At 42.8% G+C, this 20,213-nt stretch overlaps 1 protein-coding gene across 5 annotated transcripts in view; it reads left to right on the top strand.

The window, feature by feature from the left end:
• The window catches only part of FRY (FRY microtubule binding protein), a 440,002-nt gene that overhangs the window by 272,919 nt on the left and 146,870 nt on the right, over positions 1–20,213 (top strand). For all 5 annotated transcript variants that reach the window (XM_058670891.1, XM_058670892.1, XM_058670888.1 and 2 more), the window contains 7 exons: positions 3,371–3,539; positions 6,029–6,121; positions 6,216–6,314; positions 7,846–7,947; positions 16,561–16,664; positions 17,093–17,201; positions 18,397–18,483. In XM_058670891.1, the coding sequence (XP_058526874.1) occupies positions 3,371–3,539; positions 6,029–6,121; positions 6,216–6,314; positions 7,846–7,947; positions 16,561–16,664; positions 17,093–17,201; positions 18,397–18,483 (763 nt within the window). The remainder of the gene's footprint in view (positions 1–3,370; positions 3,540–6,028; positions 6,122–6,215; positions 6,315–7,845; positions 7,948–16,560; positions 16,665–17,092; positions 17,202–18,396; positions 18,484–20,213) is intronic.

The following is a 20,213-nucleotide window of genomic DNA, read 5'->3' as shown; positions in this document are numbered from 1 at the left end:
AAGCTAGAAACCTCAGGAGGCAAAATACAATGAGCCCTAGCACCTTTTCCTGGTGTGTGTGTGTGTTCATTATTAAATTAAACATCTTGAAAGCAGTTTTTATCTCTCTCCTCTGAGATGCTTTTGAGTTTCCCACTACTTTCTTCTTAGCATAAAATCTATTCTACTTTTAAAATATAGTATAGTTTTAACAAATTTTTTATTTTCAAGGAATACAAATACTTTACATGCATGAGGATAAGAACTGTGCCTTTGTTTTGCATTCAACCAACAAAACTGCAAAAATTCCATGCATCTAGTACATGATCCCTTCATCTTCATTTTAGATGGGATTTAAATGTTCTCATTACTACATTTTTCCTTTGACCTAAAAATACTTTTTTCCACAATTATTCACCTAAAACTATAAAAGCAGCAGCAACAGAAGCTTTGGGAACGGATGTAGGAATCTTTCTTGGCTTTATTTGGTGTGTAAGTCCAAAAATCATTTGCTGTGTTTGTCAGAAATAGCTGACCTAGTGTGTAATTGCTCGTGAACTCACAATGTGATCCCTGGAGCCCCCAGGGTCTGCACGTTGCTTGGAAAGTGCTGAGCCTGAGACTTGTAGCTTGTGAACCTGTTCAATTTAACAGCTAGACTATTTTGAAAGAGTCTGATTCACCGTAGAACTATGTCTCTCACCTGAAGGAGATGTTGAGTGCTTGATAGAATAGGAAGAGGAAGGAGAAAACTGAACTCCTTGCCAAATTCAAAGCATCAAGTCCTAACAATGACCTTTATGCCTTGTTGGAAGGACCGTCATGATCCCCATTGCAATGACTTTCCTGTCCATATCTTTGCTTCACTGTTACTCTTGGTAATGTGTCCTTTTAATTATTATTATATTTTTGACAAACTTTACATAGTTAATTAGGGGAAAAAGGTTCAAGGGTTATAGGAAAATGGGTAAGACTATTATTTACATATTGTTTCCCTGATATCTGAGGTAAAGGGGGATATTGAGGGAGAAGCCCTACCCAGTTTCCCACCTACCCCAGGTCCCGGATGTGGGGCATGCTCTGAGATACTTGCTCTAGTGGTTTTGATAGTTCACCAGTTATGAATCGCTGCCAAACTCACCACTCCAAGCACGATGAGGTCACTGAAGAATCCACTGATTAACATAGTCCATCATAGAGTCTCCATTTGGCCAATATTTCGCTGCCAACATATAGCTGAGATGGTTGATTGACCTGTTCTGTCTTCTGTCTTTTCTTAGTTAGGGTTCTGAGTCCAGCATTTCGATTGGGGAGATCCCCAAAGAAACTTTGTCTGAGGTGTTCCCAGACCAGATTCTTGTACGTACTAGCAAGCACAGTGCCCGGCACAGTCCATTACCCGGATCAGCTGGTGGTTGCAATTGCTGGGTTGGCTCTGTTTTTAGCCCTGACTTCCACTGGAACCAATGGGTGTTGCATTCCAGCCTGGTTCTGCCCAGCACATACTTGACCCTCACATAAACCAATGCGAGCTGCAGCCTAGTCAGAGTGACCCAAAATAACCCCCACCAGGCCTGCCCCCTACCCTGGTTTGCCAGTATGTGTAGCAGACTAGTTCAGTCTGTCCCACATCCCATTTGGCTCTTGTACTTGTCAATGAGTATTAAAGCTTAGTTCCATCTAACCAGCTCAACTATCCAACTCTCATGGATGTTGCTGAGTGCCTCTCTGTCTAGCCAGCCCAGCCCCTGTCCTAGTTTTTGTGCCCTCCCATGGAAGTGATAACCCAAGAGGGAGGAGCCCACTATTGCCCTCCCAGGCCACTCCCACTCCCAGATTATGCACTCTCCAGGTGGTTCTGTGCTTTGAGTTGACAGAAGTAGCCCCCAGTGCCAGCTTCTGCCAGCTGATGCTGTGGCTAAGCCCCAACAACCCTCACCCACTCTAATTTTGTTTGCACCAGTAGGAATAACCACCCCAGCCTGGCTTTTCCCTGATCTGGTCCTCATGAGGCCTACAGGTGTTGTAGCCCTGTTTAGTCTGGTTTGCCCCCATCCTAACTCATGCTCTCCAGTGGGAGTAGCTGTCCATCAAGGCAATGCCCCCATATTCCCCCTGCGGGCTCTGCCCCCTCCCTTCCTGGTTCTCACGCTTGGTGGTTGGTTGCTGCAGTCACATCTGGCACAGGCAACCTCACCTTGGCATTCCGTATTGTGCACTGGTTTTTGTTGCTACCGAACCTGGCTCGACCCACACTCTTTTCTGGTGCTTGGGTTTGCTAGTGGATGACGTAAACTGATTCAGCCTGGTCTGCCTCCAACCCGTGCCAAATATATGCCAGTGGGAAACTTTCCATGGCCTGTTCTGGGCTGTTTCCTATCATGCTTCTTGTGCTTACCTGCAGGGTCTGTGTCCTGCCAGAGAAGTTGCCCAGGCTCCTCCATCAGAACTCTTCCCAGTGCCAGATTTTGTGAATACCAGTCGGTCCATGAGCCAGCTCTACTCAGTTCACCTCCTGTCCTAGCCGGAACAGTGGCTTTTCTTAACTGGCATTCAACCCAAGCTGATTCTTGTTGTTGGATGTTTCAGCCCAGCCATGGCTCATCCATACCCAGACATGGCTCACACATGGCTCAGTAGGGGTTGAGACCTAGCCTAGTCTGTCCCACATCTACCCTGGTCCTCCAGAACACCAGACGGTATTGGATTCTGACCCGGTTTGATACATTCAATCCCAGTCCACACTTGTGTGCCAAGGGAGACTACAACCGTTTCCTGATCAGAACGCAGTCCCCATTCCAGGCCACGTGCCCCTTGGTGGGAACCTCAACCTTGCTAGAGTTGTCCCCTTAGCTTCCAACTGGGCCTGTTCCCAGCCGTAGATCACGCGCCTGCCAGTGGTTGCTCTGACTCAGGTTGGCTCAGCCCCTCACCTGTCCCGACCTCTGCCTTAGACACTGTGGCTTAGCTTTCCTGACTCATGCAGACCAGTAGGTGCAAGAGCCTAGCTCGGCATGACCTGTGCTCCATCCTGGTTTCTAGTTTCGCTTGTGGCCTAAGGTTGCTCAGTGCTGCCTGGTCTACCCTGTGGCAATGTGTCCTTAATAGGAGAGTAGATTTCAGTGTAGTTCATGGTTAGAAATCTAGGGACATAATGATATTCCCTCGTTTTTATCCTTCTCTGTCTTAATTTTTAAGATAACATATGTGTGTGTAAAGAGTTAAAGATTTAAAGCTTTCCTAAACAAGCTGTTTAGCAAGTAAGAAGACCCTAGTTCAGCAGGAACAAAGAGTATAAACAAAAATCAAACGAAAAGATGCTTATTTCACTTTGTAAATTTGAGAACAATCTTACCCACTATTTGATAAATCACTTCTGTTCTCTTCCTAGGTTCCCTGCTGTAAAGAAGAAATTTATGGCAGAATTAAAAGAATTACGGCATAAAGAGCAGAGCCCGTATGTGGTGCAAAGTATTATCAGCTTGATAATGGGAATGAAATTTTTTCGAATCAAGATGTATCCAGTGGAGGACTTTGAGGCCTCGCTCCAGTTCATGCAGGTAATGTCTTGGAGGACTTAGCCCAGGGAATAGCAGCTGGAGCAGTTTCCTTAGTCCAATGATAGACCTGCAATATCGAAACCTGTTACAGATGGTCCCTGACTTTCAGTGGTCTAATTTACAGTTGTCTAACTTTGCAAAAACGCGAAAGCAATCACCATTCAGCAGATAAGCTCCTGCACACTCTGAGTTGAGGTCTTTCCCAGGCTGGTATAATGCAGTCCAGTCCTCTGTACCCTGTTAGGATGGCTCCATCGAAAGGAAAAACAAGAATTAAAAGTGAGAATGTAGAAAAATTGTAACTGTTACATTCATACCAGCAGTGTATAATTAGCACAACCACTTTGAATAATGGACTGGGAGTTTCTCAAGTAGTTGGACCTAGAATTACCATGTGATCCAGCAGTAACCCTGATTATGTAGTCAGCTCATAATGCACAGGGAATCAATCCCTGAGCCTACTATGTTTATCAGAGTTCTTAGATGCACACATTATCACATTAAAAGATGTAGTGTTACATATAACCTACACCTATCATCCTATATACTTATGTCATTTCAAGATTATTTACATTATCTAGTATAATGTACATGAGGTATAAATAATTATCTTGTACTTTTTAAGGGAAAAATTACAAGAAAATAGTCTTTACATGTTCAATACAGATAGAATCACCATAGGCCTAATGACCTAGTACACGTTAACAACAACCTAACATTTTGTTTCCCAACGTTTTCAGTCTGCTCTTGGTTGAATCTATGAATGCAGAGCCCGTGGCTATGGAGGGCCAACTGTATGCCCAATAGAAGTAAAAATACGCATCCCTATTAAAATTCAACTACACAAATGTTCACAGCAGCATGATTTATAGTCAATAAAGTAGAAATAACCCAAATGTTTATAAGCTAGTGAACGGTAAACAAAATTGGATTGTCCATATGCTTGTATAAAAATAACAAACTACATGCTTTAAAATACATGATCCTTGACAACATTGTGCTGGATAAAAGAAACAAGACACGAAAGATCACATATTACATGTTTTCATTTATATGAAATGTACAGAGTACAAACCCACAGAAACTGAAATGAAATGAGCCAATTCCTATGTCTGGGTGTTGATGGATAAGGAGATAGACTGCTAAGGGGCATACAGATTCTTCTTCAGAGCATTCATATGGTGTAAATTTGAGTGTGATAACATGAACAATTGCAAATATATTAAATCCCAATGAATTGTACCCATTAAATAGATAAATGATAGTATGTGAATTACAACTCAAAAATGAGACAGACTCTGTCCATATTTCAGGTCTAAATTCAGGCTCTGGCATAGATGAGCTCTGCAACCTTGGCCAATCCTGCTACTGTGTCTGCAGGTGGCAGTGATGGCACTGACCTTTGAGAGTGGTTCTGGCAAGCATTAGTAAAGGGCAACTGTCCCATTACTTTGTATCCCACTCACTGATGAATTAATAATGCAGGTGTCTATGTAATTAAATGGCAACATATGCGAAATAATTAGGCAAAGAGTCACAGTCCTGGAAACTTATGCTCCATTCTATTTGGGAAAATGGTCTCTGTGACTTCGCATGTTGGTGTTACCCATCTTGAGTTGCAGGTATTGGACTGAGTACTTTAGGAACTACGTTCAGTGATTGTCCTGATGCGAACTGAAAATAAAAGATAAAGCTAACATAGATATTAATGATTGCATCATCAAGTGCCTATAGGCTTGGACTCCTGAATGAAAGCAATTAGCTGATATAGTCCGTGGTATGTTATTGCCAATGAGACCCAGAAGGAGGAGCTGGCAGAATTCTGGGCAAGCCAGCTCACCCACAGAATGAGCCCCCTGAGAAACCAAAAGTGCCCTACAGCATCCACCAGCAAAGGTATACTTGCCCAAGGAAAACTATTCCAATGGTTTCCCCGCCTGAGCTGGAGAAGGGAAGCATTCCAGACTTGCTTATGAAACTATCCGAATAATAAACACACCTAAAATGTCAAGATGGACAAGTAAACAGCTCTGTGCCCAAGACTGTCAGGCACAGGGCCTAAAATAAGTTTAATGTCTTCAACCTCCTCCTCTGTTTACCTTCCCTGGGAATTAGTATTTGTGGGCTAATCAAGAACCCAGGACCCAACACACAGTAAGTAATCAATAGGAATTTGTTGGAAATGAGTGGTTGAATGAATCAGCTAGAAGTTCTGTGGATAAGTCTGTGTGCTTGCTGGTTAAAGCTACCCTATCTTTTTCAGAATAGTTGACTGAGATAGAAGTAGAAAGAGATTAGAAAAAACAGGTTTACTATCGCCGGGGCCATTGCACACATTTAGTTTTCAAGATAAATGCTATCCACTGATTTTCCGTAGGTTTTTAGGGAATATTTTATGTTGAGGTGGATGAAATATGAGCTCCTTAAATACGTTTTATTTGCACATTTCCATCTACTCTTCCTCCCTTTATTATTTTTTTCCTCCCTAGGAATGTGCACATTATTTCCTGGAGGTCAAAGACAAGGATATCAAGCATGCCTTGGCTGGGCTTTTCGTTGAAATCCTGGTCCCAGTTGCTGCTGTGAGTTACCTTTTTATTGCTATGAAATGTTTCTAATTAGATTGCCAGAGCAACACCATCAGACAAGTGTTATTCACACACATCTCTCTTTCAGGCTGTTAAAAATGAAGTGAATGTTCCCTGCCTTCGAAATTTTGTGGAAAGTCTGTATGATACCACACTAGAACTTTCTTCTCGAAAGAAGCATTCCTTGGTTAGTAATTCTGAGAAAATCCAAAGCATAAACAAAAATTGCAAACACTGAAACTCCTAAGTCGAGTTGATTAAGGATTCCGTAAATGGGAGAATTAGCTGTGGTTCCTCAAAAACTTATGGTGTTTCACACTAGAGCTCTCGTTTAGTACTGCCCATGATTTAGCCTAGAAGTTAGGCTGTGTTTCTCAAGGGGCCCCTACTGGTTCTAGAGATGCTGTTGTCTATTGTTAAGATTGGCTTAATTTGATTTTTGTTTTAATTTCTGAGAACTTTTTTCTGTCTGAAGTTCATAACAGCTTTTCAATCACCTGGAGCCTCCTCTGGCTAATTTCTATCCTGAATCACAATTACAAGCAGAGAAGGGGGTTGGGAAACAGATAGTTGCCCAAAGCAAAGGTTCTCTAAAATCTTGAAAAACAATCTTGGGATGACTTCAATACAAAAGGACAGCACAGAAAATTGTTTCAAATTACCACTGCCTTTTACTCTCTGTGGTATGTAGGCCCTAGTTTAAGAATTAGGAAGTATATGGTAGCTGTAATGGTGATGGTCAGGCAAAAGCAATTTGCATAGGTGGCTGGTGACCTGCGTGGTTGGCTGGTGTCCCAGCACATGAACATCACTACCGTGATTTGAGCAGCTTTTCAGGTAGGAAAGATGACTTTCCTTATTTGTCTACATGTTTGTTGTCCTTATAATAACTGCAGGCAGATAACTGATGGACAGTGGAGTTGTACTCGGTCGTAGCAGTTCAAAGTTGATTAAAGTTAAGGTCATGAATTTGTGAACATTGAGTCTCATCATTGTGATTGTCCCTTGCTAATTCAAGTTAGTAGTTGACCCAGTTATGTTTTTGCTTGAATCTTTACTGTGCTTAAATTTGGGTGAGGGAAAAGGTATCCAGAAGATGTATATGCAAAAAAGGAATGGGTGTGTGTGTATGGTGTGATGTATTAGCTTTTCTATTTGCTCCAGTTGCAGTGGGAAGCTGGCCCCATTAGACAGGAAAAGCACAGTAGTACCTCTGTTTATATGGCCATAAGCAAATTCCTCTTGTGGTTAAATTTGTCTTGGTAGAGTTTACCAAAATGCAATAACAGTTCTTTCAGGAATCTTCCTTAATTATAGGAAGGTTGCATGCAAAAGAAAATATATACGCCTACCTCTAAGACAGAGACAAACTAGTGCATGTTTATGTGTGAAAAGGCCAATAACATTTACGGGATTAGAGTGCCTTTCTGCTTCTAATTTTTTTTCCAGTCATAGAGACTGATCTATAGTGCTGTGTTTTTAAAATCTGTGAGTGCAGATTGCATTAGGGAATTACATTTCTGTAGTGCTGAACATGAAATGTAATGTTATAAACTGTGATCCTGAAAGAGTTCATCCCCACTGTTATCAGCAAGCTTCTACGGGCTAACCAGCAGCCACCTCCTCATCCCGGCCTGCCTGGCCCGAGAGGAAGATGTCCATGGTGGGTGTGGGGAAGGTGTGTTACCATCCTATGACCCGATCTCCTTTCTTCTCAGGCTTTGTACCCCCTCGTGACCTGTCTACTCTGTGTCAGTCAGAAGCAGCTGTTCCTCAACAGGTGGCACATTTTCCTCAACAACTGCTTATCCAACCTCAAAGTTAGTATCTTTTTTATTTTTATTTTATTTTTGTAAAAATCAACAGTACCTTTCTTGGCCAGGATATGGAATTCTGAGAGTGATTGTGGATATCTGTGCTATTGGAATGAAAATGTCTATATAACTTCTTATTCCTTATAGAGTCAGTTTTAGAAAATGAGTAGGGATAAAAAAAATACTTAGATTTGGTAAAATAGATCTGATCTGATAAGCATCACTTTAAAAGGGTAGAATTAAAAGCATCTGCTCTCAGTTTATCAAATAATTTTAAAATAAAGACCACTGTTAACTGATGGAAATGTGTGAGTTTATTTTGGAAGCTCACATATAAGTCTTCCATCATTCCTCTGTCCCCTCCAGTCCAGGAAAATATTTGAAGATATAAAAGCTCCATTCAACCAAAGGATTGACCTAGCACACTGAAGAAAGCATGCTGCTGTCTCAGTCCTTTGTAACTATTAGAAGGAATTCTGTGCGAGCTACGGGGCAGCCTGTTAGTCCCAAGCATTTACCGCTCTGTAGCTGGCAGGAGGAACAAGGTCAGGTTGCTGGAGACCCAAGAGTCTACAGTTCAGATTATGATTAGGTTGATATTGGTTCATAGGATTGGAGTGATAAATGTGGCAATTTTTCTGACCTGTGGATGAAAAATAACTAAAAATCATCCTTAATTATAAGTACAAATAGAATGAATTTTACACACTCATTAATAGTTAAGATGCAGTTCAGTTTCCTTTACTGGTTTGATTTTGCTGTTTGAGTTTTGGCATCTAAAATCTTGTATCTGTTTATACATGTTACCTTGTTTTTTTCCTAAAACATTTTCATTTGGTGATGTGGTTAAGATTATGTTATTTTAGCATTTACCATAATTACACAATAATGAGCATTAGCACTCTCTTAAGCACCAACCTTGTACTGGCTCTAAAAGCTGATTGTGAAATCCAAGATTAGAATCATTCATTTCCTTCAAATTGGCAGTGAAATATAATAACAGTGGATAGAGAGTTAAGCTTTAAGTGCTCTGAAAAATGAAATGCATTTCAAGGTTATCAACTGTTACACAATGACCACCAATTTCAGGTGTTTCACTTGAAGGGCTGTTCTTCTGTCATAAAATGCTACCATACAGTCCAGTCTCCTTTTATTATCTACCCAACTTTAAAGTTAATCTAGTTATTAGTTGCAGTAAAGTTAGGCTTTTTCTTTTATATTTTATACAAATAGAAAAATAATAGTTCTGTTCAAAAAAAGAGAAATGGGTAAAAATTCTGGTTGTTGGTTGTTGTTTTTGGTCTGTATGTTTAATGTATCTTGGAATTTTTGGTTGGAATCAACCAATTTTTGAGGTTGATATGACAATGTATTCTTATAGCCAAAAAGGCCAAAATGTCTTGTTCAAAGTTGTTTTTGAAATGTAGAAGAGTATCTGCTTCAGAGTTTAATTGCTTCAGTTAGAAAACTTCGGAATTCTTATTGCCAGAAAGACATAAAAAGGGGCCTGGACTCTGCGAGTATTTCCCTGTGTAAACATGCCACACATATAGAATTTCTGGGAGAGACAGTAAGATTAGAACATGTGGGTTGAGTCAGTACTGGAGAGAGGCAGAACCACATTCCAGAATTCAGAACAATTCATCACACGATTGTTAAATGCCCCACTATTTGTGTGAGGTATTGCAGGAGGAGCTGGAAATGGAAAGGATGGAGAAGGCACTGCATAAAATTCAGAGAATGAAGTCTTTCCTGGAAGAGCTAAGCATTTCAATGGGGGATTTGTAAGGAACTTTCATGGGGCACTGAAGATTGAGAGTACAGAGACACCTTTGTAATTTTTAGAGCTCTCATATCCAGGGAAGCATGAAAGAGGTAGTTATGAGGCAAAGTAAAGGCAACAATATTCTGCTTTATGGATCATAAGCTATTGGAATTCATTCCCCAAAGTTAACTGATATCTAAAAATATCTCTGATAGGTTTTGGTGGTATAAACATTATATTGCATATACTTACAACTAAACCCAGTGGGAAAGTGAGTAGGATCCTTTATGAAAACTCACTAATGTACAGAAGACTTTCTAAACATCATCAATGTCAGTAGAGTGTAAGTGCCTGGGAGAAAATGAACATGGCTTCAGAAGGAAGCATTGTCTTGAGTGCTTTAATACTTTATGAAACTTAGACCTACCCTATCATTTCGTAAAAGATCACCCACCTACACCATACCCCTCTATGCCTTCCAGCCACCTTCTCTCCTTGTAGCCCCATCCCACTCCAGATTTTGGGAAAAGTGAGCTTAGTGGTTCTAGTCCTGCACTTGATCTTAGCTAGCTGTATTTGATGCAGTCAGCACTCATTTAACTCATTTAGCCAGAAACAAGTGTACTTCAAGAAGTTGGTGAAATAAAACTAGAATTCTAGGTAATGTTTATTTTGGTGTAAAAATCTTTGAAATCCGTGCATACAAAGAGTCTTCAGAAAGTTCATGGAAGATATGTATTATGAAAAAGATTCTGCATTGACTTTGGCTTTTTTATACCAAAAAAGAGCAATCATTTAATTCTGTTTTTCCCTGAGCGTTCTGAACTCCCTCCCCATAAACACTACGCCATCATCAAGTCCTGAGAAATTTGTACCACTTTCTCACCAGGACTTTCACATCTTTCCAGAACTCTACTTGGGCAGTGATAACCAATATTTATCTATCTATGTACTTTTTGTGAAAGTCAGTATATTGAGCTCAAACAAAACATGATTAATTCCTTTCCTGTCTGGTATACAAGACCCAATTTGGGGGGAAAAAGAATGTGTTTTGCTTTAAGTTCTTTTAAAATGTAACATTTATTGTGCTCATAAAAACTGCTGGTTTATTGTCTTTTAAAATACAATTGGTAGGATTTTTAATGTATTTTTATTTTATTAATCATACATAGTTGATAGGGCACAGAGGATCAAGGGTTACAGGAAAGTGGGTAAGACCATTGTTTCCACACTAATGCAATTTTCCCCCTGTACCTGGGGTAAGGGGAAAAACAAAGGGAAAAACCCCACCCAGCCTCGCACCCATCCCAGGTCCATCATGTGGGGCATGCTCTGAGGGTCCTGCTCAAGCAGGTCTTTTTTTCATTTTTTATTATATTTTTGACAATTTTAACATAGTTAATCAGGCTAAAAAGGTTCAAGGATTATAGGAAAATGGGTAAGACTATTATTTACATATTGTTTCCCTGATATCTGAGGTAAAGGGGGATATTGAGGGAGAAGCCCCACCCGGTTTCCCACCTACCCCAGGTCCCGGATGTGGGGCATGCTCTGAGATACTTGCTCTAGTGGTTTTGATAGTTCACCAGTTATGAATCGCTGCCAAACTCACCACTCCAAGCACGATGAGGTCATTGAAGAATCCACTGATTAACATAGTCCATCATAGAGTCTCCATTTGGCCAGTATTTCGCTGCCAACATATAGCTGAGATGGTTGATTGACCTGTTCTGTCTTCTGTCTTTTCTTAGTTAGGGTTCTGAGTCCAGCATTTCGATTGGGGAGATCCCCAAAGAAACTTTGTCTGAGGTGTTCCCAGACCAGATTCTTGTACGTACTAGCAAGCACAGTGCCCGGCACAGTCCATTACCCGGATCAGCTGGTGGTTGCAATTGCTGGGTTGGCTCTGTTTTTAGCCCTGACTTCCACTGGAACCAATGGGTGTTGCATTCCAGCCTGGTTCTGCCCAGCACATACTTGACCCTCACATAAACCAATGCGAGCTGCAGCCTAGTCAGAGTGACCCAAAATAACCCCCACCAGGCCTGCCCCCTACCCTGGTTTGCCAGTATGTGTAGCAGACTAGTCCAGTCTGTCCCACATCCCATTTGGCTCTTGTACTTGTCAATGAGTATTAAAGCTTAGTTCCATCTAACCAGCTCAACTATCCAACTCTCATGGATGTTGCTGAGTGCCTCTCTGTCTAGCCAGCCCAGCCCCTGTCCTGTTTATCATGCTTTCCAGTGGGAATGGTAACCCAAGAGAGAGGTGCCCATTATTTTCCTACTAGGCCACTCCCACTCCCGGATTATGCACTCTCCAGGTGGTTCTGTGCTTTGAGTTGACAGAAGTAGCCCCCAGTGCCAGCTTCTGCCAGCTGAGGCTATGACAAAACCCAACCAACCCTCATCCACTCTAATTTATGCTTGCAACAGTCAGGAACAGTCAGCCAAGCCTGTCTTTTCCCTGATCTAGCTCACATGAAGCCCATAGGTGTTGTAGCCCTGCCCAATGTGGTCTGCCCCCATCCCAACTCACACTCTCCAGTGGGAGTGGCTGTCCAGCAAGGTAGCCCACATTCCCCCTGCCGGCTCTGCCCCTTCCCTCCCTAGCTCTCACATGTGCTGTTTGGGTACTGTGGCCACATCTGGTATGGCTCACCTCAGCTTGGCACTCCTTAATGTGTACTGGTTTGTGTGGCAACCAAACCTGGCCCCCGACCCATACTGTGTTCTGTGCTCAAATTCGCCAGCAGGTGATGTGAAGTGGTTCAGCCTGGTCTTCCCCCGACCCACGCCAAATGTATGTCAGTGGGTATCTTTCTTGGCCTGGTCTGGGTTGCTCCCTATCATGATTCTTGTGCTCACCTGCAGGGATTGTGTCTTGAAAGAGGAGTTTCCCAAGCTCCTCCATCAGAACCTCTCCCAATGCCAGATCTTACGCATACTTTTAGGTCCATGGACCAGCCCTATGTAGTCCACCTCCTGTCCAGACAGAAACAGTGGCCTTTCCTTGCTGGCCTTCAAGCCATTCCAGTTCTTACTGTTAGATGTTTCAGCCCAGCCAAGGATCGTTCATACTCAGACACTGCTCACACATGGCTCAGTAGGGGCGGAGACCCAGCCTTGTCCGTCCTACATCTACCCAGGTTCTTAGAATGCCAGATGGTGCTGGCATCTATCCCAGCTATGTGCACCCAGCCAAGGTTCACATTTGTGCCAAGGGAGATTGTAGCCATATCCAGACCAGAACGCAGTGCCCACTCTGGTCCCCACACCCTCCCATCGGAATCCCAACCCAGCAAGAGTGTTCTCTCACAGCTTCCCAGCTTGGTCTATTTCCAGCCCTAGATTATGCGCATGCCAGTGATTTCTCTGACCCAATTGGCTTAGTCTTCACCTGTCTCAGCCTTTGCCTTTGATGCTGTGGCTTAGCGTTCCTGGCTCATGCAGACCAGTTAGTGTAAGAGCCTAGCTCAGCATGACCTGTGCTCCATCCTGAATTCTGTTCTTCCTTGTGAATTGAGGTTTGCTCGGCCCTGCCTGGTCCAGTTGCAGCTCAGCCCACCCCACTTCCTGTTTTAGGATGCACATTTGGGTACTGCTGCCTTGACCTGCCCAGACTGTTCTCGATTCCTTTACCTGTAAGTGATGGCAGGTTCCATGGTGACACCTAGCTCAGCCATCACCACCCCAGCTAGCCAATGGAACTTGTATTTCCACAGATTTAGGCCTCCCCCCCCGCAGAATCTTCCCCCGCAGAATGTGCCCTCCGACCTGGTTCTCTCACGTGCCAGTTAGTGTCTTGACCCTATCAAGTGTGACCCATCCACTGTTCCACCACTCAGTCAGGTACTGGTACCTAGCCCTGCCAGACAGGCCCCCAAGCCATAGCTTTCATGTGGACTGGTGTGTGGCAGTCAGTGATGCTCTACACTAACAGACCATCTCAGGATTCCCATGTGGGCTGGTGAATCAGTCTGGCCCAAATAGGTCCTATGGACTCTCCCCTCCAAACCACCAGGTCTCAGTCCCCACACTTTCCAGAAACTTCTGTGACGCTGTCACTGGGAATCACACAGGAATCATCCCTCACCTACACTCACACTGGGCTTATCTGTGAATCTCCCTAGACGGCAATTACATACCTTAAAAACCCCAGAGTTCGCCACCAGTGGCCAGCAGGCAGAGCCTCGTGTCAAATAGGCACACTGACTGCCCAAAGCCTAGGACTTGGTTACCACTTGGCAGCAGTGACTATTGCCTGAGTTAATTTGGGAGGGTTTTTACATTTATTTTCCAAAAATACAGTAGCTCTGTAAGGCTGTGTTTCATAAAATGTATTATGAAAAGAAAAAATCTCAACCTCAGAAGTTAAGAAATGCATTTGCTGACTGTCGAGTAAAGATAGCAAACATTGTTGTTAGCTGGAAATCTGTTCTCTTTTGAATTTTTAAAAATTTTATTGGAAATGCAGATTTACAGAAAGAGAAAGATCATTCATCTGCTGGTTCACTCCCCAGATGGTCACAACAGCTGGAGCTGAACTGCTCTAGAGTGAGGAACATCTTCCAGGTCTCCCATATGGATGCAAGATCCCAAGGCTTTGGGCCATTCTCCACTGTTTCACCCAGCCATAAGCAGGGAACTGGAGGGGAAGTGGGGCATCCAGGACATGAACCATATTCTAAAGGAATATCAAAAAAAGTACTATGATATGTAATGAAATATAACAGAAAACAGATTCATTTAAATGGCTGTATTTGGAATGGAAGAGAAAACTAAAAGGTATTTGATTATAACAAACTCAATGGATGATTAAAACAATTTGCCCACCCATGTCAGTAAGCATCACATTATTTTATAGGAAGTCTCCAAGGAAGCCTGCTGTAAGTGAATTTAGTGAAACTCACCTCCGTTGGTTCTGACTGAGAAACCTAAGGAAGAAGAAGAGATGCATTGGATCCAGGGAGGAACCACTCTGAAGCCCCCTATTGTCTCAGACAGCTTTATCAGTGAACCTCAGGACCAAAAAGAATATAGAAACACATTGTTATTTAATTGAAGATGCAGAGTCCAATGAGAGAAAGGTCTTTGTCCTTGAAGCAGAGAGCTTTGACACAGAAGTCAATGTTCCTACACAATTGTTACAAATGTCATTGTCATGAAATTACAAGTGTACTTGCGCTATCTCTTGTGTTAGCTGCTAAGGGAATACTGGGACAAATGAAGAAGTCCTAATTTAAAGAAGAGTACAGTCCAGTAGATCCAAATGGTATGTTTGAACAGCCTCCATATTAAGCTAAAGCATTAATGCTTCAAAGATTCTACAGCCAGATTGCAGAGGTCCAAATCTTGACTCTGCTATTTATTATTTATGCTTCCTCAGGAATCTGTTTCAGCTCTCTGCCCTAACTTCATCCTCTATAAAATGAGACCAATAGCAATATCTAATCCACACATGACAATTAAGATGGCAGACATCATTGAGAGTGCTTGCTGCAGTAATGTTGTAATACACACATTCCAGTTTCCAAGACAGCAATACTTAAAATTCTACTCCTGTTCCAGCTGTCATTCACTGATCTTCAGATTTTGAGGAATTCATTAGGCCCCTCTTAATTATCAAATCCCTGAATTAATGTCATGTGAGGGGACTCCTGGAATACCAAAATGTCATACAATCTAAGACATTGATTACTATCACTATAATAGCAAAGATTAACTTCAACTAGAAACCAATGGTCACTTCCTGTACAGGTTCTACATAGAAAGAAAACCTTGCTGGTGCCCCAAGGTTTTGAACTACTCAAATAAGTTTTAGTTTTAATGTTCAATCTGCTCTTTGTAGTCCCTGAGGATACAAAAATGAATCAAAATGCGTGGAGCTTACAGTTTGGTGGGAAGCATTCAAGAAAAAAGGTGGAATGATACTTGAGGAAACAGAAGCAGAGGCATTCAACAATATCTCTGGAGGATGCAGGAAGGAATGGAGAAATAGGAGGAGGAGAATGTAAGAGCGAGTGACATCCAATTGCATCTTCCGGGGAGTAAGAACAGGCAGCCATTCCAGGCCCAGGGACTTGTAGGAGGGTGGGGCAGTGTGGAGTGCACCTGCTACAAGTCAACAAGAGGCTTCTCACTTGCCATGTTATAGAATTCAGATGCTGTTCAGTAAATGATTAGAAGCCACTTAGACTTTAAATGCATGGGAGTAAACAATCATGTTTATTTTTTAACTTGTATTTGACTTCAGGGAATGAAAGAGACGATGAAATTGGTTTAGTTGGCAGTTGCAGTAATCATGATACCATCTTGAAATGCTCAAAATCAATTGTCAATAATAAGCCACAGGCAAAAAAGATTTTATAAATATGTATATGTATAAATGTAAAATTAAAACAGCTCCTTTGCTCCTCTATCTCTGCGGGAGCACAGTGGTTCATTTTCTGTATTGTTGTATTCCTAAAGAGTGTAAGGACATCAGTCACAGAGGCACCAAAAAGGTAAGCAGCAGGAACAGAGAAGACAACAAAAAAAGTTAAAACAGAGCGCCAAGATGAATACTGGCCTCTGAAGATTGTGGGTAATGTCCTGCCCTTTCTCATCATGCTTTACAAAATCAGTTAACAAATGTGTATATGTAAAAATGTCAATTGCTATGCAAATATAAAACCCCAACATATGCCTACTGCCTGAAGTACATGAAAAATGGTGTTAAAAAAAGTTTGGGTGCAAAACAAAAAATATTTTAGGCCATGTGCCTCTGTCACCCACATGGGGCGTGCCTCTTCCAAGCATCCAGAGAAGGGTCACCAATTCATCAGCAGTCTGATCATTTCATTTCTGTTGTAGAACAAAGACCCCAAGATGGCTCGAGTTGCACTGGAATCACTCTACAGACTTCTCTGGGTTTACATGATTCGAATTAAATGTGAAAGCAACACAGCTACTCAGAGGTAAAGAGTTGGCTAGGGTTCAGGTAACCACCTCAGTTAGCTACTGTGGCGGGTGCTGGCTTTAGCTGTTTAGAAGCTGTCTGAAGCTGACCTAAGATCCGGAACATTTGGAGGCCTTCCTTGGTGGTTAGCCCAGCAGCCAGTGCAGACTCCTGTCTGTGTCAGGATCCGCAGTGTCCACTTCCAGACTGGCATTTGCCATTTTCACAAAGGAAGCATCTTTAATCTTCCAACAGCCCTTCCTTCGTGTCCAAAAACACTTTTCTCAGAGTAATTATGCTAATGAAAGGGGTGAGGTGGTGTTTGTTCTTTCTCTGGATTCTCTGTGATGCTCAGATAAGATGGGACAGCTGCAACCCCCTTGAAGAGCTGGAACTCGGCCAACCTTGCTTGTTTTCTCTTCCCCACCCCCTCTTTTTTTTTTTCAGCCGACTTATAACCATCATCACCACGCTTTTCCCCAAAGGGTCCCGCGGTGTGGTGCCAAGGGATATGCCTCTGAATATCTTTGTGAAAATCATCCAGTTCATAGCCCAGGTAATGGGGATGTTACTAGCAGTGAGAATGGTCCAATGGTTTTTAAGCAGCCAGTCTCCTCCGTCAGTATACTTTTCAAATATGGAAAGCCTAAAATGTTATCCTGGGTGTGTAGACCTTTCAGAAGGGTCCTGAGAACTTTCACATTTAGCTGCTGCTTTTTCATTTCAGAACGAATGATGACATCCATGGCCCCAGCAAGCGTTTTCAGCATCTGACAAATGAAGAAACATTTGTGACTGTCAGAGTGACTCTTTATGAGGTCACAGAGCCACTTAGTGAAGGAGTCTCCTGACTCTTGCTCCCTGTGTAATTGTTCTGTTTGTGTGCTCTCGGTACTGAGAGTTAGGGAGGAATAAAGGCTCTCATGTTTGCAGGAGAGCAAAGACATAACTCCTGCCCTGTAAGAAAAAAAAAGGAATTGAATTGAAACATTAGCATTTATCCAGAACTCATTCTTCACCAAAAGCCATTCGAAGGATGTTATCAATGTGCTTCCAAATTGGTTCTAGGATAGGCCACTGCTTGCACACCAACATCCCACAGCAGAATGACCAGTACTGAGTTTTTCTCCCACTTTCAAACCCACTTTCTGCTCGTGAGACTGGAAGGTCGCAGATAAAGGCTCAGGTACTTGGGTTTCTACTGGTCATTACGGAGATCCAGATGGAGTTCCTGGCTCCTGGCTTCAGCCTGATCCAGCCCTGGTTGTTGGCGGGTGTTTGAAGACCAAATCAGCAGATAAAAGACCGATCTCCCTCTTCCCTCCCCTCCCCTGCTTTGCCTCCTCTTTCCTTTCTTTAGAGCTACGTGCTTTTAAACTCAATTTTAGAAAGTTACCAACATTTGTAGTACAGGTAGAAAGAGTTTGGCCTACTTGTATGGCCAACCAAATAGCTCAGGTGTTACTTCATACACCGTGTGTGTGAGAGAGGAAGATTGCCATTCTGTACTTTAACAGCTGATGACAGACCTTATATAATGAAGGCCTCTGTGCACACTGGACAGGCCCAAGCGGCTCCACCAAGGGTGCAGCTGGCCCTGATGTCCCTCAGGGAATCCCTGCACCCTGTGAGGCTCAACCCATCTCCGCTTTCAGCAGTCAGCATCACATATCCGGTGCATATAGTGAAAATATCCATTTCCTGCTAAATTTGGGTTTTAACACTTTCCTTTTGTGTTCTTGTCCCTCCAGGAACGTTTGGATTTTGCAATGAAAGAAATCATTTTCGATTTTCTTTGTGTGGGAAAACCAGCCAAGGCGTTCAGTCTCAATCCCGAGGTATGAATGCTCCTTTCATGCACTTCTAACAGAGCCCATATTCAGTGTTACCTTGGCTTGGCCACTTATGGGAGGGAGGCAAGGTACATCTTCTCTTAAAAACTCTTCTCTTTGTTTCTGTCCATGTCCAAATCCAGATGGCAGCATTTCAGAAGTGACATTTTTTTTAAAGATTTATTCATTTTATTACAGCCAGATATACAGAGAGGAGGAGAGACAGAGAGGAAGATCTTCCGTCCGATGATTCACTCCCCAAGTGAGCCACAACAGGCCGGTGCGTGCCAATCCGAAGCCGGGAACCTGGAACCTCCTCCGGGTCTCCCCCGTGGGTGCAGTGTCCCAATGCATTGGGCCATCCTCTACTGCTTTCCCAGGCCACAAGCAGGGAGCTGGATGGGAAGTGGAGCTGCCGGGATTAGAACCGGCGCCCATATGGGACCCCGGGGCATTCAAGGCGAGGACTTTAGCCGCTAGGCCACGCCGCCGGGCCCCAGAAGTGACTTTTTGGATGAGTAGACTTAGATTGAAGCACATCTGCTGCTGTGTCTGTTCTTGTAGAGCAGGTCTTGCCCACCAAGTTCTGCCGTGCAGTACCAATGTTTTCCATTTGAGAAAACTAGGTGCTTTTACTGAAACTCTCTGGTGTAGGTTAACAATTTTAATATTGGGAAAATGATAAAGAAGAGTGGATACAGGTAGTAATAAAAAATACTGAAGCACGTGAAACTAGACAATGTATGCACAGGGAGGTAGCTGTGAAGTCTCCCATCACAGGGGCCAGACTCATCATGGACTCCAGTGCATGGTGGGCATTTTGTGTAAGGTGGAACACAGGTGATGCAAATGGACACCACATTCCATTTTAAACTTCTGAGATCACTGCCAGCCAAACCTAGCAGGCTGCCCTTCTGGAACCCATTCCTGCTGGATTCTAGAAGGAAGAGCAGTGGAGTAGACGTTCGGCACAGCAGTTGAGACTCTTGGGACCCTCACGTCTCATATCGCAGTGCCTGGTTCTGGGCCAGTTCCTGTGCGTCTGACCCACATTTCCCATGGGACATAACCGTCAGGCAGCAGGTGATGGCCCAAGGGCTTGGGCGGCTGAACCCAGGCTGAGCTGCAGCTGCTGGCCTCAGCCCTGCCCTGCCTTAATGGGCACAGGCAACTGAGCAAGGAGCCAGCAAATGGAAGCTTGCCCCACCCCCATGCAAATACAATTAAAATGTGTAAATAAAAGTGAAAATGAAGAAATAAGAAATACCAGTTCAAGAGTCAGCAGAATTGAATTTTCCTCCGTGAATCTCAAACAATATCTAGCAAAACTAATAAAATGATTTTTGGAAGTTTGTAAGAGACTTTATATATATGTATGTATATATAGATACTATATATAGTGTATATTAATGAATAATTGGAAAGTGAGCAACTTAACAATAGCAATGATAAACAGCATTAACACTGACGGAAAATTTTTGCACTGAAAATTATTCACTATTGCAAGAAATTTATGTATAATGGAGTTCAAGGTGCGCTATAATGTTAAACAGTGATCAGGACAGTTGGAATACCACATTCCAAATCAGAGTACCTGTTCACAGAGTACAAGTCATGGCCCACTTCCACTTCCAGTATCATGCTAATTGCCTGAGAGGCAGCAGATAATGGCTTCAAGTGGTGGGGTTCCTGCTTACCTGCCTGGGAAATCACAGTTCTCTCTCTCTTCCCTCCTC

The sequence above is a fragment of the Ochotona princeps genome, chromosome 12, assembly GCF_030435755.1.
Source record: "Ochotona princeps isolate mOchPri1 chromosome 12, mOchPri1.hap1, whole genome shotgun sequence".
Taxonomy (NCBI): Eukaryota; Metazoa; Chordata; class Mammalia; order Lagomorpha; family Ochotonidae; genus Ochotona; species Ochotona princeps.
This window is presented reverse-complemented; position numbering and strand designations above follow the sequence as displayed.